Here is a 23,822-nt window from a genome sequence, read left to right as displayed (position 1 = left end):
GGAGAGGTTGTAGAGGAGATGGAGGGACTCGGTCCTTTACTGGGACAGTGAGATATTTATTGGGATCAATCTTTATGCAGAGCAGAAATGTTGCAAGGGAGACGTCAAGTCCGCACGCCACAGAGCAGAGAGGTTGCTGTGGAGATGCGAGTTCTGTGTATCACAAAGCAGAGACGTTGCAGTACGCTGGGATGAAGCGACGACACAGCGGGGCGGCATAGATCATTTGGTAGAGCGGTTGTCTCCCAATCGGAAGGCTGCAGGTTCGACTCCCATCTCGGCCTGCCTACATGCCGAAGTGTCCTTGGGCAAGACACTGAACCACAAAACTGCCCCCATTGGAGTGACAGAGCCTTGCACGGCTGCAGCCTCCAATGGTGTGTGAATGTGTGTGTGAGCGGGTGAATGTGATGAGCTATGTAAAGCACTTTGGGGCTGTGGTCAGCGAAAAGGTGCTATATGAGTGAGTCCATTTATATTTATCACGAACATGGATCAGTTTGAACATTCGGAGAGAGCAGAGATGTCGCAGTGGAAATGTCAGATGATAACGGAGAGGAGAGGTCACAGTGGAAACATCGTCGGATGTCAACGGATTGGAGAGGTCACAGTGGAAATAACGTCAGATGTCAACGGAGTGGAGAGGACACGGTGGAAACAACGTCGGACGACAGAGCAGAGAGGTCACAGTGGAAATAACATCAGATGACAACAGAGCGGAGAGGTCTCAGTGGAAATGATGTCGGATGACAACGGAGTGGATCAGTCGCAGTGGAGACACAACGACGTGATGTAAATAAACTGCTGGGACACCATGAGAGAGGAATGTTGTTAATAATCACCACAGAGCCGAGAGGCTGCAGTGGAGACGGAGAAGAGAACGCTGGTGCAGCAGAACGACACTGGCAGGGAGGAAATTCATCTTCAGGTCCTGAAGTGGAACTTTGGATGAGAAGAATAGAACTGATTTTTGTTCTTAGTAAAGATGGAGGTCGACTCTGAAAGACTGAAAGAAAAGACGGCTGACTGAAGTGTAAATCAACAGTTTCTGTCTCCACCTCGCCGCCACCGCACGCTGATCTACTCACTTAATGCCGACCTGGCCCACTTATGGGGCGACCCGGTTGCAGTGGAGATTCCGTTTCCTCTCTCCGAGGGAAAAACGGCTTCTGACAGATTTTGCATTCAGCATCGGCAGAATGTGGAACTGTAACTGTGGTTCTCTAAAGGAAGCGCTCTGAGGCACGACATGAATCAGCGACAGTGTTTCTTGAGAACATGGCCACCGAGTGAAAACAGCCGGTCGTTGTCATGCCAACGACCGGCGTCTGAACACAGCTGGGATGGAAACTCACTCCTTGGGCCACTTCGTCTCTGCTGGCGATGTCTATTGGAGCTACTTCCACCGTCCTCCATGTCTGCTCGTCCAGGTCGTGGACCTGCAACACGTAAATTAGTCTGTTTCAGGTCTGTGAGTTTTGTACGTTGGCTTCTTTTAATAAAATATATCTTCTTGACTTTGTGTCGGCTGTTGGTCAATCTGGTGTGTTTGTGTTGGTTCACTGGAGTTGGGCAATGTTTGTGTTACTTTTCTTTTTTGCCAAACTAAGTTTTTGTTTCCCTTCATATTTTCAAAGCGATTTCCTCGGATCTGTGGTCGTTTCATCACCCTGGTTGCTCCAAACTCGGTTATCTTTTAACCGGCCGTTAAATACATTTAACCGACCGTTAACTTTATCAGCACTGTTATCTTGTTGTTCCCTTTAACCAGTTGTTATCTTGACGCACCTCCAGACCGCCACTAACCTTTTAACTCTCACTATGGCCTTCACTGGCAGCGCTGCGTTCATGACACCAGTTCAACAAAGGAAGTACAGGTTGGACCCTGTACTTTTAAAGATTTTGTTCTGTGACAGTTTGTGGTCGTCTTGTGCCTCACACTGGTTTTCATCCGTTTGTGGTTTGTCACATTGTTTGGTGCGACTTTATGGGAGTTTTGAGCTTCATTGAATCATTTAAGCTCCTCTGCTGGTTCCATAGCAACAATTCGTGTTTTTTGTGAGGATACTCACAAAAAACACGAATTGTTGTGAGGATACTCACAAGCTGAGAGAATTTGACTTTAATCTTGGTTATTTACAATTTTATCCACTTGAAGATTTGACTAAGCAAAAACAAAAACAACAACAAAAAGTTGTCTTGTGTGGCTGTTTTGCATCTTAACCCCCCACCCCCCCTTCTTTTTGTGGATCCGTTGAATTTTGGGTAATTTTGCAGTTTAAACCCAGATGTTTCACATTTATATATATTTAAATCACGTTTTTAATCTCATTTTTGTTGCATTGCAATGGTTTTGTGTCATTTTGTGGTTTTCAGTCGTTTTTTAATCCCTCAATAGTTTAGTGTCTCAGGTTTGGGTGTTTCTCACCTGTTTCTTTACATGTTTCGACAGTTTGTTGGTTTATTCTCTCATATTGGCCGTTTTGCACATTATTCATAGCCTTCAATTAATTGTATTCTGTGTTTCAACTTATGCAATATGACATTTCCCCAATTTCAAATCACTTTGATGTTAAGCGAGTCTAATTATTGGTGATTTTGCAGCCGTTCTTCATCTCTTGGGAGTTATCCTGTCAGTTACTGCTGTTGCTTTGGATGGAAACAGAGTTATGCTGCGGAAACATGTTGCATGATGGGAAATGTAGTGTTCCAGGAAGTGCTCTTGTGTGGACTCACGTTTTCTACTGTTCCCATGTCAGGTTTGTGCCACGTCTCAATCTTTATTACAAAGTCGTCCTTCATGTACTCGTTCTGCAGAGAGAGAGAGACACACACACACACACACACACACACACACACACACACACACACACACACACACACACACACACACACACACACACACACACACACACACACACACACACACACACACACACACACACACACACACACACACACACACACACACACACACACACACACACACACACACACACACACACACACACACACACACACACACACACACAGAGTGAATGGGGCAAGTTGTGAGAGATATGCCCGAAGCCTGCGGCTAAATCCAATTAAGCAATCAGACGTTTAGGACGAAACATGGCTGGTGATGTTGCGGCGCTCGGCTCACGTCTATTTTTAACCCTGCAGACCTTCGCTGGCTGGCAGGTAACGAACGGAGACGGCGGTCAATAGAAAAGAAGGCTGTGTCGGCGATGCCTTCAGGCTCCAGGGGACAAACACACACTTCCACACCAAGGCCAAACCTGGTTAGTTTAACACATTTACAAGCTGCTGCATCACTTTGACTTTAACCGTCTGATGAGCTGCTCGGCTCTATTGGCAGATCTGAACTTTGCAGCTCGGGAACAGCAGCAGTTGACTTTGCAGGAATCCACGGGCCCTTTATCGCCCGTCTGCACAGATTCAGTGACTTTCAGGACTTTCAGTATATAAAGCAAAATAAATCCTATTTATAGAAGAAAAGTTACAATATTGTAAAACCATTGTCTGAGACAATTCTGGGAAGTAAATTCTGCTTGTGAACAATGAAAAGTCTGATGAAGTGATTTTCATGAAAAAGCAGTCAAACAAGAGAAGCATCTAAATGATAGAATTTTAAAAGTTGTTTGCTTTTTGGAGCTTTTGAGTGTTTAAGCAGAAAATGTTTACTCCAGCTTCATAAAAATGTGAAGATTATTTTATTATTTCAAAGCAATTTGTCCATTTTATTGGTGGGATTTTGTCATCTCCCGCATCATTATAGAGATTTCACTCTTCTTTGCCCAATGGAACCAACTTCAAGCTGAAATGTGATGTTGAGGATGATGATGATGATGATGAAGAGGCAAAGGCAAAAAGGATGAAGACGAAAAGGATGAAAAGAATGAGGATGTTGAGGAGAAAATGAGGCAAAAGATGAAGAAGAGGACAAGAAGAATGAAGATGAAGAGGAGGAGGAAAATGATGATGATGATCATAATACTGATGATAGTAATTTAGATGATGAGAATCAAAACCACCTGCTCATTTGATGATACTTGATACTTTACACCGTATTGTCTATTAAATACAAACTTTTAAACCTCAATTTTTCTTTTTCTTTTTTCTTTTTACACAATTCCACTGCAGGATTTCACCTAAAACGTCCACGGTCCCTAATTTTTCTATAAAATCACAATAACTTTTCCAATACTAACACGGTCAAACCTCACTGAAATCATTTAACATCACCTGACTGATGTAAACAAATTAAAACCATGAAAACAGTTTGATTAAAACCTTGAAATCAGTGTTCACAACTTACACAACTAAGAAATAATGTAAAGAAAGCGGTGAAAAACATCCAGTTTGTTGGTTTCTTCTCTCTGATGGCTGTTTAACATCTTTATTCAAGCTCAAATTAATTTCATTTTGATTTCAACTTGTCTAACGTCACATTTTACTAATTTTGAATCAATTTCAGGTCAGATTTGTCTCATTTTTGACTATTTTGCCCCTTGAAGTCTCTCATCTACCTGCCGCCAACAGTGCTGACTGATGATGTCACATAATACTCGCCGGGCTGTATCTGGGACCTTTTTTTTTTTTAAGAGTACAAGTACCCTGTGAAGCGTCGAAACCGATACTGGTATATCCCTAATAAATCATCCATTTTTACAGGACTCAAGACAACTTCGACATGCAAACACACAATGGTGAAACTAAATGACACAACAGTCACTTTACGGAGAGAAAGGTGCATAGAAAAACACAAACCTTTGTGTATAGGCTCCAAAGGGTTACTTAGTGTAATAACAATATACCACACAACGCTTATAATACCTTACAAAACGACGAATACCAAACTGCACCTGGACCAGGGCGGTGTGGCCGAGCGTGCTTTATAAATACAGTTGGTTTGGTTTGTTCACAGTGTGCAGGGTTTCCTCGAGCAGCTCAGGTTATAAAATACCCCACAGCTCTGAAGACCAAGGATTTAAAAAAAATGAAACTCACCGTCACAACTACAGCAGGACGCAGCGTCGGGGGGGGGGGGAACAGACGGAGAAATAAAGAGATAAAACTCAGCGTTAAGATGGAGAAGGTGTGAGGACGTGATGAGACGTGCAGCGGGGACTCACTGGTGCGACAGTACGGGTAGGCGTTCCAGGCCTTTTCGTGAAAAACTAATGCTCCTTCTGGTGCAATCATCTTCACAAACCCCGGGACTTTACTGCAGCGGGGTGGAGACGGGAGGAAAAACAGTCAGCCAGACAAACAGGAGCGGGAAAAGGTACACAGAGTTCACCTTTAGAGCACATTTTCACTGCTTCAGCATTCTCAAAGTGCTTCATCCTGCAGAGCAGGGGTGTCAAACATCAGGCTGGTGGGTCAAAACCAGGCCGCATGAGGCTCTGATCTGGATGGATAAACTACCAAGAATATCATAAACATTTCAAAGTAAACACTTATTCTTTTTTAACAAGTTTCCCCAGACTAGTGACATGACACCGACACCCGAGCTGAGATAGCCGCGATGCTGCCATGAAAGCTAACAAACTAGCATTACCCTCAAAGCCCCGCTGTCAAGATGAATTAGTAAAAACTCCCATAATGCAACAGCTGGAGGAGTTTGTTTTTTTGAGGGGACAATTCACTGGACTTTGTATCTTTAAAATTGGCTTTATGTCGAGATTGTCGTCATTTTCAATAGTAATTGTTTGGTTTTGTGAAAATCAATGTTTTCATCACCTAAACTATGTTCCAAAACATAGAAAAACTTTAAAGTGTAAATTTAATGGTCATTATGGCACTGTTTTACCGGTATTGCTCTTTCAAAATGAAATTGGTCCGTAATCTGAAGTAAAACGAGATTGATACTTGAGCTGTAAAGGCTCATTTCTGCTCTACGTTGAGTTTATTACGTCTGTATTTCTGTCCATCTTTGCTCGGTGGAAACTACCGTTTATATGATTTGGGGCTCTGGACGCTTCATATCCAGGTCAATTCACCCGCGTGTGAGTAAAGCACAAGAGGAGAGGGCTCCGTCTTATCGCTTCATAAACTACTGTTATTTTATGTTGCACTCCGCATGCTTCATTTAAAAACATACATTACAATATACCATTTAATGTGTTATATGGTGAAACCTTTCACCTCATAATGTAATAACTTATATAACGAGACACTTTTTTGAGGAAACGGTGTGGACCTAGAGTAATTTTTAATTATTAAATGATATCTGATGCAAAAAAAAACTCAGAAACACAGAAAAATTAATAAAAACATAAAACAACAACAAAACAAACAGTTAACCATCCCCTAGTGGAAAGTCCAGAAAGCTGCAGCTTCATGAGACTATTAGAGTAGCTGATGTGTTGCATTAGCAGCGTGGACACTGTCCTCCAGACGACTGGCTGCGCTCCAGACTTGCCTCTTCAGATGGTAGATTTTGTGTGTGTACTGGCCCTTCTCTCCATCCTTCTCGTACGGTTCGTTCTTCAGCACCTCGATGCCTTCGCCGCCTCCCGTCTCATTCTTGCTGGCCTCGGCCACGGAGTACAGCTGCCCTACTTGATACTGGGAGGAAACGGGAGCACAGACGGAGGGGGAGAGAGAGAGGGAGAGAGAGAGAGAGAGAGAGAGAGAGAGAGAGAGAGCGAGAGAGAGAGTCATCCTGCAAAGTCTGTGCAGGTGCTTCAAAAGATGCAATGCTGCAAACAAGCGCCGCATGCTGCACGAACAAATATGAAGCGTAAAACCTCTGCATTCACAACACTTCTGTAGTCATGATGCAGCTTTGGTGTGTTTGCTTTAACTGGTTGTTAAAAATGGAGGCATGTTTGTTTCATAAAGACTGAAAAACACTCGAGAGTTCAGTTTGTGTGAGTCGAGTCCAGCAGGCTGCAGGTTCATTTGGCTCGTCACACAGGGGTTGTTTTACCTATAGGGTCATTTTCTGAGGCATTTTAATGATTTATTTGATGAAAACATCAGAATCACATCTAATGCAGCGTAGTTTAGAAGTGTAAACTACAATTAATACCAAATCATTTCAAGCAAATATGAAAATATAATCACTGGGAAGGAAGACTATAGTAGAGCTGGTGTATTTAAGTTACACAAGTTGGATTGTCATTACGGTCGGTGACTGTCAAAATAAAACTACACTGTTGGATCGTTATTATGGTGACTGTCAAAATAAAACTACACAGTTGGATCGTTATTATGGTGACTGTCAAACTAAAAGTACCAAGTGCAGGAGAATATGGACTGGGACTCATGACGCCACGGAGGAAACTTTGTTCTGATCGGCTCTACTGAGCATGTGCAGAACTACTAGTTAGGGTTAAGCCGTTGTGCACATGTGCAGTAGCGGCATTTCCCCCCGTTTCCATGGCATTTCCATTCAATTTGGTTTTTGAAAAAGTTGCGTTTTAAGTGGCTCAGCACCATTGTGGTGCAAACAGACAGAAAAAACTTCAAAACTTTTTTGTTTTCTCTTGAAAACATTGTGTAAACTGAGCCATTAAGTAAATAAATATGCGTCTGGTGCCTTTTAGACTCCAAAACTACTAATTACTGGCATTATACACAATGCGAGTACTAAGGGAAACTATAATCCAGTTAACTGTGTTCACCTTTTATGTGTCTGTGTTGATAAATGTTGTTTTGTGTGTCTCTGCAGCTTGTTGTTTTTCTTTCCACCAGCAGAGTAAAGTGACCAGCACATTCTGGGACTGGTCATCACAAAGGGCCAAACTGTTTATTTCTCACGCAAAACAGGCATTTATTAGAAAGTGACGGCTGCAGTCGGAACACGCTGAAGAGGAGCAGACACAAAGAAATTCTAGAATATTAACGAGCGTGGATTGTAATGATACTCACCTCTTCCACAGAGACCGGCAAGACTACACGGCTGGGAGGAGGAGGAGGAGGAGGAGGAGGAGGAGGAGGGGTAGGAAGAGGAGCAGGAGGAGAAGGGGGAGGATGAGGAGAAGGGGTAGGAGGAGGAGCAGGAGGAAGAGGAGCATAAGGAGAAGCAGAGAAACAAACACATTAGTGACAACACAAAGCATTTGGGTCATGGTCATGTGACTCATCAAGAAGCAATATAGATCAAATACTAGCGATGTACCGATACCACTTCCATGATTTACAGTGTGTCTGACGCTGCTGATGCATGATGCCATGTTAAACTTGGCAGGTTCTATCAGGGATCTTTTACGAGTACGAGTACTCTGTGCAGTATCGGACCTGATCCGAGTATCAGAGCGTCCCTATCAAATACACATTGATGAACACATGGAAATGTGTTCATGTGTGAGAAAAGAGGCTGGGAGGGTTCGCTTTGACGATCAGGAAGAACCAAGCTGCAACCAAACATCTGCAAAAAATCGTAAGTGTTTGTAAAAGAGTAAAGTCAGTTCAGTTAATGTTACTGCACAGGGCGCATATTTCTCCTTCCCTCCGCCACTAATTTAAGGTAAATATATCCCCACAATGCTTAAAATGTAAGCCAGAAATCAGTACGCTCACTCACTGCTTCTGGTCTTGGAGGAAAATCCAGCAGTTTTGTCTCATCATAGAGCAAGAAATTAACTAAATCCTCCACATTAATACAAATGGTGGGCCATTGTCATTACTTCTTGGTATATCTTGGTATATCTAATACTTTTTATCATAAAGAGTTATAAGAGGGACTCCATAAGATGTTAACTTTTTGTGCCAAAAAGTGAATTATTTTAAACTGGATCACAGACAAGGCCCTTTCCAAGGTACAACGGCAGAGCGTCTTAATTGATCATATTCCACTCTACTACTTAACGTGTGAACTCCACTCCAAAGATGATGTCTTCCCCAGAACATGGGAACCCTTCCTGGCATATAATGGATTAAATGTTTCCACTATTCTTACAAGAGGCTTTGTGCTATAGACACAAATTGTTATTGTTCCTTTTTTCAAATTTAAAAAAAATCTATTTTCTTTTTTTCTATTACTATTTGTGTACTCACTCTTTTACTGATGCAGTTGTTTAGCACATGATGTATGTCCTGAGCTTAACATCTGTCTGACGTTGACTGTTTATCATAATATATATATGAGCCAAGTCTGTGTTTTTTGTTAAGTTGTTAAAAACCTAATAAATATATCTCTGGAAAAACCCCAAACATCTGGAACACCCCATGCAGTTCATAATTTGGGGTTAAATTAGCTCTAATCGAGAATGCAAGCTGAGGAAATGACCCTGTGCACTAATTACCATGAGGATCTGCTCTCTTTACTGATATTTCAAATGATAAAGGCAACAAAATAAGTCAGTCATTTGCAGCAATACATAAAGCATTAACAACTCGGTCCCTCAATATCACATTTCATAGAGGAAAAGTCTTTTTAAAAGGAAAACATTTCTATTAATAACGTGAATATTTTTGGATTGTGGGATTTTGTCAAGACAAAACAAAAAAAATGCTGGACTTTACTTTGATCTTGTCCATAGATTTGGAGGGAAAAAAAAGCTGGCTCTTTTTTCTAACGTGACCTCAGTTTTTAACATTTTCAATGTGTTTTTGACTGAGACGTTGATGTTAGACATGTGAATGTTGTCTGATTGGACAGTCGTAGTGCAGAAATCCTTAAAAATCCTAATAAATGGACACAAAGTTCTATTAATTCTATACCTCTGCTTTCCACGACCTTTTGAAGTCTCCTAATATCATGAATCGTCTAGAAGTTTTGATGAGAAAAAAACAGGCAAACTAAATCGTTTCAGGAACAAATGCAAACCAATTCATCCAGGAAAAAAACAACCTTGAAAATGATTTGATTCAATGATCATAAAAAGCAGATAAAGAGATGGTTTCACTGCCGAATGACTCTTTAAGAGCTGAAAGCCTAAAAGTGTGCATGGCATGCTCTCCGTCAATCATGAAGTGACTGGAAGTCACAGAGATAACGTTGCTCCCTGACGCCGTTACGTAAGAAGAGAACAGCACAGAACAGGTTAGTGGGTCAGGATGTGAGCTGGGAGGAGAACAAGTCCAGTCTGCTCCGTAGTAAACAAACCAACACAAGCCAACTGTCCGGCTCACTCTCAGCTCTGAGCTGCACAGGCTGCCGTAGTCCAGTGCATTGTGGGTAGTTCTGGGAGCCAAGTTATGATTCAACACCTCATTTATATTGCAAACAACGGATAGCAACTGATGGAACAGTGCTGAAGATGCCGTGGTCAGTAAACGCTTCATAGTGGAGCTTCAGTCGCTCGGAGCCGAAACGTGACGATCCAAACTTTATTCAAGAACAGAAAACAGCTGCACAAAGTACACGGAGAAACGCTCCACGTCGTCACGGAGACACAAAGCTCCCCACGTCGTCGTGGAAATACGGCGTTCCCCACGCCGTCGTGGAAATACGGAACTCACCGGGGCATTACAGAAACACGCCGCTCGGAAACGCGACACTCCCTGTCCTGCCAGTTTTTGATTTCACCCCACTACAACACACCTGATGGCGCCGCGGGGCTCCTTTTGAACTTTCTTGGATTGGGGTTCACCAATATAGCACTTTTTGAACTGCTGGATTAGTGCCAAAGCATCATACATGGTTTCTTAAGAGGCTTTGTGTGGATAATATCAATAGACTCAGGTGTGTTGAAGCAGAGACAAAAGAAACATGCAGGAACGGGACGAAACAAACACCTCTACCACTCTGCTGGAAAGAAACGTACAACCACATTCAACGCAAGCAATTAGAGCTCAACCTGCAAAGAACTACTTTTTGGGGCTTTTCCACAAAACTTCTGAAGCTTTAAACTGAAGTTTGCTGAAAGTTTGGTGGCAAATGAAAAAAAAAGAAAAAAGAAATGACTGCACTAAAAAACAAGTGGCTCAAAATGTGAGTGAAACAATTCAATTCCACTCTCTCCAGGGTGTGAAGAGGGGAAACAACTGAAGCAAATAATCAATTATCAAAGACACCTGCAGGTTAGCGTTCCATCAAGCAACAAATTGGAACATTAAGAAGTAGTAAAGAATTCAGATAAAATTATTTTTCAGTCTTGAATCTAACTTTTTTTTTGTTTTTTTTACATCTTTTCTAGAGACAACTGACACACACAGACACAGAGACACGTATATCAGGTATATTTGTATATTTGTTCATTTCAAATGTTTAATTTCAACATTATCATTAATTATGTCCCTAATGTTTCTTTGACAGCTGATTATTTTAATTGTAAAGAGAATGATTAAAGTAAATAAAGTAAATCATTATTGAGAGACACAATGCTTTCACGCGTCTCCTCTTGTTGCATGGCTCCTTTCTAGTTTCTGTTCATAAACCCTATTAAAAAACAACAACAACAAAGTTTTATTTTTCTGAATAATGTATTTCTCTGTGCTGGATTGATTTTGACTTCTGCCTCTTTAAAATACTGTTTTTACACCGAGTCATGTTAATAATGTAGAACAAAAGTCTATTATTTGTTTCTATTAGCAACAGAAATAAAATAATTCCTTTTAATTGTCTCTCTTTAAACATGTGCCGTCTGTCTTCTTTTGTGCATAAAATATATTGTTTATTCTCACTTTGTCCCCTTTCTCAACATTTTGTGTTTAATGTTTACATAATGACAATCCAGATTAAACAACAGGTATGACTGTCTGCACACAGAACAGCTTCACGGGGCATTCAGAACTATCTGATCAAAGCAGTGACGTTATAGCAAGGATTCACCCTCAGATGATTATTAACCAGGCAGTAGTTTAATTTAGATTAATTATGAGATTATAATCCGTACCATTACACAGCTAACTGCTACATGCTAGTAGCGTCCAAGTACTTCATGTTAGCCCACAGAGGATCAGCTCTCCTCTGCTCGGAGGCAGAAATAATATATAAAAACACCTCGAAACGGGTCGTTAACACCGATATAAGTCGCGTTTATGCCTCCGAGCTGAAACTCCGAGGTTTAAAGGTGAAGCGGGCTGCCAGCTCGCGGCGAGCCGGCTGCTGAAGCTAACTTAGCCACGTTAGCAATAACGGTAAATCCGCGGCGCTGAAGTCAGACTCGCATTGGCGGTTAAAGGAAAACTTGGAAAAACATTTAATCCTCAAAAAGTGTTTTAAGATCATGGAAACGCCTCAGTGCTGCCTGGAAACCACCGCACACAGAAGTAACACCGTGGAGGAGCTGGAACCGTATATTTTACTGCTTTATCCTCTAGTCAAACCACTTCACAGCAGATGAGGAAGATTAAAGAAACATTTTAGTCCACTTTTTAAATACTCTGTTCACTTCACAATGGGCTAAATTAAACAGTCAGACACTCAGAACGGTTGTTATAAAAAAGGGTTTTACTACAGAGGCTACAGACTCACTGAAACCGTTTATGATTAGTGAAAATGAAGAAAGCTGACATAATTAAACAGATCTACATGTCGCACTAAAGTAGATAAATATGAAGGAAATCAGTTCTTAGTTCCTGAAGATTCATTTTGTCTGTGAAAATGTCGGGGGGAAAAAAAGTCTCATTTTGCCATTTTTAACACAGAAATTAGTCTAAATTAACAAATAAATGATCTTCAAACTGTAAAGTTGAGGCTGTGTAACTTCAGAGAGACTTTAGATTGATTAATGAACACTTTAGGATTACTGGAATGTTTCTATTTTAAGTCAAAATTAGGGCTGAACCATTTTGGAAAATAATCTAATTGCAATTTTTTCACTCAATATTGCGATTTAATATGCAATTATTTTTTCAAGGTTCTCTTCTCATGTATTTTTCAACAAACACAAGCAATAAATCAATGTGTATTATAATAAACAATATCAGATTTATTCTACATAAATTGTTCTTTCTTATAGGCCAGGCTTATGTTAAGATAAAGTCAAATGAAGCATGTATTAATATGAAAGACAGTAAGTTTACTATGTAATTGAAGTAGAAGATAAATAAACTAAGTACTGTGACTTGCAGTCTTGTAAGCGTTCACCACAACAAGCCAAGCGCTTGTCCATTGTGCTGATCAAAGCCCTAAGCCCAGGCTGGGTCACTATACTAATGTAGGCTGGACATGAAGGATCAAAGCCCTAAACCAGGCTGGGTCACTATACTAATGTAGGCTGGACATGAAGGATCAAAGCCCTAAACCAGGCTGGGTCACTATACTAATGCAGGGCTGGACATGAAGGATCAAAGTATTTTTGTTCCATATGGACAATGAGGGGGTCTGCGTGATGTCATATCATAATAAACTAGTTCTATCTTTAAAAGCTCAGAATGACTTTATTAATCCCTTTATTATTAATTATTTAGCACGGCAGCACCAACAGCAGTGCTTCCAGCTCCAACAACACAAATGATTCGGACTATTTTCAGGGAGTTTAGTGCGGAGTAGGACGCAGTTTCACGGAGGTGTGAATCGACTGCTCCAGCGGAGGAGCGGCTGTTCATTGCCGCGGTCAGTGCCGTTCTCCTCGGCGAGCTGGAGTTTTAAAACGGTGACGCCTGTTGACAAAGCGACCGCCTCGCTGTACAACTGCTTTGCTAACATCCACGTTGCTGCGTTGCTTTGCTAACATCCACGTTGCTGTGTTGCTTTGTGGTGTTTTGAGTGTAAAATCCGTCCAAACAGCAAAATGTTGTCATGAAAAGTTGGATAGCACAGTGCTACTTCCCTAGCCTGCTCGCTGGCTGCAAACTGTGGAATGGATTTCCTGACTCATTCCTCCTGGTCTCATTGAGACCCGCCTCCCTTCAGGAAATCCAGTCCACAGTTTGCAGCCAGCGAGCAGAGCAGCAGCAGGGAAACACTGTGGAGTCATTTCAGCAACAGTGAAGCAGACCAGGATCATGGATCAGAAATCTCTGCAGGTTGGATCGGAAATTTCTGATCCGGGAATTACGTTGATATCAGAACCCGATCACGGATCAGATCAGATCCATCCCTAAAAACTACTAGCCCGTTCAGGCAAGGTGGGCAGATGACACGCGCAGGACGCACAAGTCGTCACGTGACCAGATCACGTGAGCAGTCAAATCGCAGCCCTTGCGATTACAAAATCCCGTTTTATCATATCGTGATATTATCGCAAATGCAATTAATCGTTCAGCCCGAGTTGAAAGGCAGAAAATTTACATTTTACTGTTTGTTTACACATGTGCAGAGCAGAGTGAATCCCTATACTTTAAAATCATTCGCAGATCACTGCGAAGAAGCTGAATATGAAGTAAATCAGTTTTTTTTATTCTGGTAGATTTGTTTAATCTGAGAAATTACTTTTCTTTTAATCTAAATTTTGCGATTTTAATGTAGAAATTAGTCTAAAATGACAGATAAAGGACCTTAGACGAGCAGAGTTTAGACAGGTTGAGTCCAGAGATTCATTAAAATGAGTCAAAATGAACGAAACTGGGTTTTCATTGTTTATATTCATACTTTAACGGATCTACACAAAGAAATGTTATATTTAGACCTCTCCCATTCATCGTACTTCACTCCAAGTAAGATAAATAAATCACAAATAAGCAAATCCCAGTTTTTTTGTCCCTGAAACCTCACTGAATACTTTCAATTGTTTGCCAGATCACTCTAAAGAAGATCAATATGAAGCACAGTTCTTGAAGATTCATTTTCTCTGTGAAAATGTGAAATAAAAGTCTCCATTTTACAGTTTTTAATGTAGAAATTGGTCTAAATTAACAGAGAAATGAACTTTAGACTGGTTGATTCATGAAAACAGTTTGTGATCAAGTCCATGGTACAGTAGGTTGATTAACTCACATTGATTCCAACATATTTAAACCTGTTCAGATCAGCCCACACGCATAAAATATACTAAAGCACAGATTTAAATCATTGAGGAGTTAGTTTCTTTGTGAAAAAGTCAACATTATGCAGGTTTGAGTTGCAGTCAACAAGATTTATATATATATATATATATATATATTTTTTTTTTTAAGCGTTTCTGTATATTTTTTCTGGACTTTCCAGACCAGAAGATATTTTGTTTGGGACCAGTTGAATGTGGACTGTGTCATTAAAGAGAATCAAATATTCTTTAAATGTCTTTTACATTTACTCACGAACCACAACAAATCCTGCCACCCCCAGTCTGCTCCAACTATTCAAGCTGAAGTCTTTTAAAAGAGTTGAGTTTTTAAATCAGATGTGGAACTTTTAAAAGAACTGCATCTCTAAAACAAACCTTTTCTTTTAACATTGACCTTGAAATTTCAATTCTGACGTCTATTTTCAGGGTTGTTGTTTTGTTTGTTTTTTTAAATCAGAAATATTCTATATTTCTTTGCATTTTGATGACCCCTCAACATTTAACAGGTTTAAATGTCACAATTTTTTGGATTATCTATATATTCTAACAAAAAAATAAGTATTCTATAATTTTGCATTTAATCAAGTGGTAGAATAATGTCGGAACTTGACAGAATTGTATAAAATTGCCCATGGATGTCCCGATCAGATCGTTAGATATCGGATCGGGGCCGATATTGGTGATTTGTGAGTGATCGGGAATCTGCAAATCCAGCCGATCAGCCCGCCGATCTAAAAAATACAAAACAAAACAAAAAAACCAACCTTTTTCCCATCAGCTGCCGTAAAGCGAGCCCCGTTTGCGACCTGCTGTAAACTGAGGTCAGCAGCCTGAAGCCATTGAGAGGATCAACCAGCAGTCTGGAGGGATTTTAAGGCCGATAACCAAACCAGTCCAGCGGCTAGTTGGACTATTTGCTTCACCACAGTCCCGAGAGGTGGAGCACCAGAGCTTCACCACAGTCCAGAGAGGTGGAGCACCAGAGCTTCACCACTGTCCTGAGAGGTGGAGCACCAGAGCTTCACCACAGTCCAGAGAGGTGGAGCACCAGAGCTTCACCACAGTCCCGAGAGGTGGAGCATCAGAACTTCGTTTAAAACAACTAATCTGATAAGACATCAAAAAAGTAAACATGCGGCGGAGTACGCTCAGGGGCCGTCCACACCAGGAGACCGGTTAACTAAACCAGCTGTTTCTGGACTATCATCCACATGAGGCGGTGTTTAGGAGCCCGGAGACGGGTTTTTTTTTTTAACACGGGTCCTAGAGTGGGTAAATTCTCAAACCCCTGCAAAGTCGGCAAAGACGATTATCCGTGGACAAAAGATGACGTAATCACCCCCCTCCTCCCCCCACAGCGGTCCACAACGTCCCCTAATAACCACAACAATCAGGGACTAGAAGCTCTGGTCGAGCTGCAGAAGCTAGAAGCAGGCGGAGCGGGGCCACAGACCTATAAAACTAGAGTTATATATAGTGGTTTATGCGTTTATGTGCAGAAGTTTACTTCTACATTTCTATGTGGTCTGTCTTCACAGCGCCCCTACAGGCCTGGCATGTGTACTACATGCCCTGAAGCCTCGTGTTGAGCCGTGTTCATAGTGAGGTGTGGACGGAAGTTTGTTGGGAGAAGGCCAGGGAGAACAAAGATTGTTTTTTCGTACTCTAGTTTGAAGGGAGACTGGGATATTCTGAATAAGTTTTTAAGAGAACTATGTTCAGAGTACTTTAGTCAAACAGGTTTTACCACTTTGAAGTGGAATGAAGTGTTTATACTTCACATTGAAATGTAAATGTTTTGTGACATTCAGGTCAAACCTCTCATACTGCTTTAAGGTAAACTGGAATTTAATACACAAAGAAGTTACATTGCCTAAGAGCTTTTATGTTTAAGTTTTTTTTTATTTATTTTTATTATTGTATTTGCACTTTTTTAGGGCTTATTTTCAACCCAACCAGCCAAAGACACTTTGAAGTGGAATTGGGTTCTTCTGATTGGTTTTACTGAATACTGTTTATGTTGTAGTTTTTTATAGTTTATATGTTAGTCAAACTGATTCACTGGGTTTCATTTAAATCTTTTTTTATTTGCCACAAAATCCAGGGGAAGTAGTTTAAGTTAACATAAATAAGAGAAACAAGACGGCAGAGTGTAATTGGGTTTTTGTTGTTCTGACTGAATAAAGTTTAAATAAGTTCTTAAGTCATTCTGAGAAGAATTGTGATTCAATAAGTGAGTTTTACAATAATTTCTAGGTAAACAAAGCTTCTGCTAATAGTGCTTTTAGCTTCAGACATCTTGGTTAATCCAAAAATACACTATTGAGTATCTTTGCAATAGCAATGCAAGTATCGGATCGTGGAAGTATCGGTATCGGCCGATACTCAATTCTGAAAAATCGGATCGGTATCGGGGACAAAAAGTGTGATTGGGACATCCCTAAAAATAGCTAATTAAAATATACAGTTATTTATTTCACGTAACTGTCAGCAAATTTATCGAATTCAAATACATTTAAACAAAAAATCCCACTCGATGTTACTATCAACTTCCAATTATTTTATTTAATTAGGACAAAAAGTCAAACATTTCCAGTTACATAAACCTTTTTTTCTTTTTAAAATGATATTTGATGTCATTTAATTCAAATGAAGTATTTTATAATCTGATGGGATTGAGAAACATAAAAAGACGACCTTTGTCCTGATATACAAACCTTCTAGTACTGCTTTAATTTGTTTTAAATGTGTAAAAAAAACTATATTTTGAAGACAGCCAGAATAATCTGTAATAACAAGTCAATAATCTGTAATAACCACTGAACTCAGACTGCAGCTGATTAAAGACTGCTGGTTTCTTATCCAATGAACAGGATTTTCTACAATTTTAAAAACAAAACGAGGAGTTTTGTCTCTGTGTGATATAAACTTTATCCGACTGGTTATTAATTCAAACCTGCTCTGGTGTTTGATAATCAAAGAAACTGTTTTTTCATAAAAAAAAGTGTTAAGTCATATCAAAAAGTGCCTTTATTAGATATTTGTGTAAATATAAAAAGGTTGAAAGACACCGGCTGCTGAATCTGATCTGGTTTATTGGCGATGGGTTAAAGAAAAACACCAATAATTTGTTTATTTATCCTCCAACAATAAGATTGAATGTGTAAAATAAAACATGACCACGGTGATTGTGTCATAATGAATCATTAACCTCAGTGGGATTAGCTGATTAGGAACAATAGTCTTTGATTAGGACTCAGATTAACACTATTTACATGTCTTTTTAAATAAACATGTGTTTTACACTGATCGTCTTCTCTGGGTTACTCAGAGTAGATCAGATCCATCAACAGTTGACTGGTTATTGATTTCAATCTGGTCTGATGCAACTTATGTGGAAACAAAACTAAATGTTCTTGTCGAGAGGAAAACCCTGGACTTTTGTTGAGAGGGATCTCATATCTGGAATGCCTGAGTGCAGAAATGACATATCTATATAGAAATACATTGGGTTTGTGCATAAAACACAACAAATTAGTTTATTTGCATCTTTTCCATGAAGATATACATGAATCCCACACATAAGTTCTTTATAATGGACTTGTAGCCTCTCCAGCGTAATTTACTGTCAACTAGACTGACGTAAACGTTCCATATGTAGTTAGACCTGTAAAGTTTAGGCTGTGTAGCTGCAGACTTTAGATTCATTAAAACACTTTATGATAAGTGAGACGATACCATTTCAAGTCAAAATGAAGAAAAAAGCTAATTTTACTGTTTGTTTTCACACATTGATGATGCCATAATGAATCCCTAGACAAGAACGTGCTTCCTAATCTTCCCCAGAGAACTCTGAAGATGATAAACGTGAAGTAATTCACAGTCTGTAGTTCTTGAAGATTCATTTAGTCTCTGAAAACTCAAAGAAGTAAGTCTCATTTTTGCAGTTTTTAACAGAAATTCTTGACATCACAATCACAATAAACCGGCTTTAAATTAAAGAAAGTGTATTGTTTCTACAGTTAAGCAGAAGAAAAGTGGTTTTAATGGACTTAAGCGAGTGTCGTGACCAGTTATAATGAACTAATAGCCTCTGTGACATAACCCACGGCACAATAGACATAAGACGGCGTAAACATTGCACATTGAGCATCTGCAGCTGGTTCGGTGTGAATTAAAACCTGTTGTAACAATCTTATTAGTGTCCGGAGAAAGAAAATGACCCATAAACATTATGTCAACAGTCTCAGTACAGACACCGAGTCCAGACTGTACATGAAGTATAGTCGTTTTGGGTCTGGACACAGACCATTTACATGTTTTCTGCAGTTCTAAAAATGAAAAAAAGCTTCTCCACCCATCTTTCTGTAAATCAGTGCGCATTGTGTAAGATACATTAAAGTGCTTATCAATTTGAACCAGCTATGCTCAGAATAACGTACTGAAAACCTGTTCAGATGCACTTTTTTTAAGAGTTTTTATGCTGATTTGACATGCATATATAGACAAACCGAGTAATTCATATATGTACCAATAAGAAAATAACACTCAGATGAAGAATAGTTATGTTTAATTAGTATTATATAAATATTTTAGCTTCATTAGCACAAGAAATTTCGTTGTACTTGTTGCAATGACAATAAAGTTGATTGATTGACAACCCAGTGCTGATTTCACGTGTCGATACACAAACTGTGATTCAGAACTGATTTAAAGTGGTGTGTGCCCATAAGAGGCTGTCTCTCAAATTAAACCTGCTGTGTGCAGAATACTACACTCAAAATGACTTTATATGGAGATTTGTCCAAGTAAAACGCATGAAAAAGTTTTTAAATCTGACTTTTTTTAAATGGTTCTCGTGCTGATTTAAAAGGTGTAGATAGAAATTCAGTGATTTGGACCAGTTATGTTCATAAAGACATCTGAGGTTCGTTCATTTATAATCCAATACCAAATCAATTCTCTAGCTTTATTTTAACTTCATCTGTTTAGTCCAGTGCAGATTAAACTGGTAGTAAACATTGCACATTATGTATTAATAACTGGTTTCAATGTGAAGTTAAGCATCAGATTTTCCCTTCTCTGCTTCTTTAAGTGAACTAGAGGTTTGTCTGGTTTCTGTCGGGTGTTTTAGCAGATGATCGCGGATGTTATAAAAGGGGGAAGAAGCTCAGTGTCACCAGGTGAAGTTTTCTGCTCACTCCCACCGCGAGTCTGACTTCAGCGCCGGGAAGGAAACCTTAATCTGCCACTCACGGGACCAAAGCTTAACATTAACGGCACTTTAAGGCTCTAACACGCCGCTAACTGGCTAAAAGCGTTGACCTCGGCGACATGTTAGACCACCGGAGCCACCCGACCAGCGCTTTGTTTTACCGGGAGTGTGTTTTTATGTCCCTCCATCGGGGAGCTAATCATCCGCTGCTCGCACTCATGCTAACAGCAGCGACGCCTAAAAAAGACCGGTGCCTCCCGTTATTCACGTCCCGACCCAGCCGCTCCGCTCCGGGACAAATACACCAGGAGACAGCCCCGCGACAATCCCGCGGGACTCCCCGACGCGAACGCGGCCTCGGACGGCTGGAAAGAACCCGCTGAATGCGCCGAAAGAGGTTTTTTTAGAGCAGTTTGAGACTCACTATTCCTTGATGAGCACCATCTTCGTCACCCGGACCGCGGCTGCGCAATGAGGCGCGGCTTCACGGGTATTTATCAACACGGTTGTCCCGCCCACCGCCGCGCCGCTGATTGGCCGAGAGCGCCTCACCATAGTCACGTGGTCTCTCCACTGTCTCTACTGTAATTGTTTTCATTAAACTTAGTATTCTATACATTTTACTGTATGTCCTATGGATTTCATTCACTTCATAAACAAAGCATGTATTTTTTCAGATATTTTCACTGCATGTGCATCTTATATTGATTTCACTGTCAATAAAATGTATAATATATGCATTATATTTAATGTATTAACATGTTACTTCCAAACTGCCTCCTCTGAAAGGGCTGTCTGTTTTTAATATTTGAATATTATGTATATATGCATGTTTTTATTCAAAATTCAGTTAACGATATTACGATATTAACTGTATGGATGTTTTTTGCTACTTCTGTATATAACATATCTACCTATCTATAACCATGTAACATATGTATTTCTAAAACATATTTGCCGGAATACCTGTCTTAAATATATAAGTGTTATTAAAGATGTAGTTTTAATCACATAATTTTTCTTAGTTTTATTCAAATATGCTGGTTTTCTTCATTGTATGACACAGTATTGTGTTTATTTTGATTCATCCCTGTAATTCAATTCAATTCAATTTCAATTCAACTTTATTTATAGAGCACCAAATACAACACAGTCATTTCTAGGTGCTTTTAACAGAGAAAAGAGAAAAACCCAACAAATCCACATGAGCAGCAGAGGGGGGTGTTGACACAGTCCCAACTGTAGCTTCAGTAAATAGAAAAGTCCTGAGCCTGGTCTTAGAGCCTGTTTCAGCCTCCCTAACTGAAACTGGGATCTGGTTCCACATCAGAGGAACCTGAAAGCTGAAAGCTCCGCCTCCATTCTACTTTTAGAAAACCTAGGAACCTCCAGTAAGCCAGCACTCTGAGAACCACGTGTTCTTCTGGGGAGATACTGTATAGGATGAGCAGTTCTTTGAGATATGATGGCGCCTGGTTGTTAAGAGCTTTAGAAGTTAGAAGGAGGATTTTAAATTCTCTTCTAGATTGAACAGGGAGCCAATGAAGAGAAGCTCATATTGGAGTGAGGGGATCCCTGATGCTGGTTCTTGTCAAGACTCAGGCTGCAGCATTTTGAATCAGTTGAAGACTTTTGAAGCAGTTATTGTTTCACCCTGATAATAGGGAGTTACAATAGTTACTCTGGAAGTAACTAATGATGGATTACTTTTTCAGCATCGCTCTGAGTCAGCATGTTTCTAATATTACGGAGGTGAAAAAAAGCAGTCCTGCAGATTTGTTGAATGTGGGGGTTGAAGGATAAATCCTGGTCTAAGAGAACTCCCAGGTTCCTCACAGTGGTACTGGAGGACAAAGTAATACCATGTAGTGGTACTAGATCTTGAGATCATTTCTCTCTCACATGTTTTGGGCCAAATATAATAATTTCAGTTTTATCCGAGTTCAGAAGCAGAAAATTACGGCTCATCCAACCTTTATGTCTTTAAGACAAGTTTCTAGTTTAGAACGTTGGTTATTATCCTCAGGTTTCATAGATAAATAGATTTGTGTGTCATCTGCATAACAGTGGAAGTTAATGGAGTGTTTTTTAACAATATTCCCTACAGGAAGCACGTATAAAGTAAAAAGTATAGCACCTAAGACAGAACCCTGTGGAACTCCATGTTTAACTTCAGTCTGGACTGAAGAGTTATGGTGAATATATTACAGCATAAACTTATTCATGTGTTTTCTGCTTCTTTTTTTTTTTTTAACAATATGGACTTTTTTTGGTATTAACTGTGTGTTTGTTGTATTATTCATCAGCCACTGACTTGTTTGGAAGTTTTCTGCACTATCAGGGAGAAAAATATATATTTCACAAAGCTCCAAAGTAACTTTACCCATTTAATCAATGTGTAGTTGAGTAAAAAGTATAAAATAGTCAATGTACAATACTGTTTCAGTTCGTTTTATACAAGGAAAAAGCACATGTCAGTCAGTTTTAGCTCCACTGAGGATAAAAGAAGAAGTTTTTTAATTGTCAAAAATGTGATATTTTTGAGTCTGGCAGCTTCAGTTTATAAAGTTATCAAAAGAGTCATGCTCACGATCACACAGGAAATCTGCAATCGCACATATCAAAATCCCCTTTGACTGGAAAACACTTCATGAAATAAACAACTATCCCAGGATAATGACAGGCGAGAATCACGATGGTTCGACTGACACAGACGTAACGGGCGTTGGGTTTCTTCTTCAGTGTGGAGCCAGACAGCGTCAGTCCCTGCAGCCCTGCAGAACAAGGCACGGTCGTCACATTCAAAACATTTACATCCCTCCTCAAACACACATGGAATTTCACCAGTCTCAGTATCAAACGGTATTTTTTCTCTGGACGTTCACCCCCGCTGTCAGCAGGAGTCGTGAAAAAACAGTTTCTGTCATCGTACAAACACACACACACAAAAAATACAAAGACCAGGTTCAGACCAGTTCAAATCAGCAGAGTGGAAAAACATCTGACACACACACACACACACACACACACACACACACACACACACACACACACACACACACACACACACACACACACACACACACACACACACACACACACACACACACACACACACACACACACACACACACACACACTAGAGGGCTCCTATTCTCCAGATCAGGGGTGTCATACACATTTGAGTTCTCCTGATTCAGCCAGACCAGTAAAATAGCGCCATAATAACCTGAAAAGTTTTTCTTTGTCGCGGTGCAGAGTCGACGTGACAAAAATATCTGGATTTACTCAACAAAACCAAACAATTCCAACAGAAAATGACCCCAACATAAAGTCAATTTTACTGAAACCTTATGGTTTAAAGATACTGTGAAATGTCCAATAAACATCTCCTATAACTTGCCTTCTGGGTGTTTTTACAAACTGCCCCTGACAGCGTGGCTTTGAGGCTAATGCTAGTTTGCTAGCCTTCATGGCAGCATCACCCAAATCTGGGCTCGGGTCTCAGGGTTGTGTTTTGTCCATAATTTGATTAAAAAAATCTCTTGTAGGCTGGTTTCAGCCAAGAAGCTTTGAGGTGCAATCAGCCCGATGAGCTATGAATATCATTTTCCCGTCATTCCTGACATTCCTTATGTGGCGTCATGCATCTGAATAAGGTTCTTAAATGAGCGTATCGGAGTGTGACATCCATGATATCCATGGAGCTTTTGGTTGCCAACAAATCTTTTAATATTAACAAGACTGATCTCGATAAGTGAAGTTCTCAACTGAGC

At 40.0% G+C, this 23,822-nt stretch overlaps 1 protein-coding gene across 1 annotated transcript in view; it reads right to left on the bottom strand.

Annotated features, from left to right (window-relative positions):
• The window catches only part of pitpnb (phosphatidylinositol transfer protein, beta), a 29,417-nt gene extending 8,907 nt beyond the window's left edge, over positions 1 to 20,510 (bottom strand). The window contains exons 1-7 of the mRNA XM_080477730.1: positions 20,471 to 20,510; positions 7,885 to 7,915; positions 6,431 to 6,576; positions 5,139 to 5,230; positions 5,014 to 5,021; positions 2,737 to 2,811; positions 1,356 to 1,439 (exon numbers count right to left, since the gene is read on the bottom strand). Coding sequence (XP_080333856.1) covers positions 1,356 to 1,439; positions 2,737 to 2,811; positions 5,014 to 5,021; positions 5,139 to 5,230; positions 6,431 to 6,576; positions 7,885 to 7,915; positions 20,471 to 20,490 — 456 coding nt within the window. The 5' untranslated portion in view covers positions 20,491 to 20,510. The remainder of the gene's footprint in view (positions 1 to 1,355; positions 1,440 to 2,736; positions 2,812 to 5,013; positions 5,022 to 5,138; positions 5,231 to 6,430; positions 6,577 to 7,884; positions 7,916 to 20,470) is intronic.
• Positions 20,511 to 23,822: the final 3,312 nt, after the last annotated feature.

The sequence above is a fragment of the Lipophrys pholis genome, assembly GCF_963383615.2.
Source record: "Lipophrys pholis genome assembly, chromosome: 12".
Lineage (NCBI taxonomy): Eukaryota > Metazoa > Chordata > Actinopteri > Blenniiformes > Blenniidae > Lipophrys > Lipophrys pholis.
The sequence above is the reverse complement of the archived record's forward strand: the minus strand, read 5'-3'. Positions and strand labels throughout refer to the sequence as shown.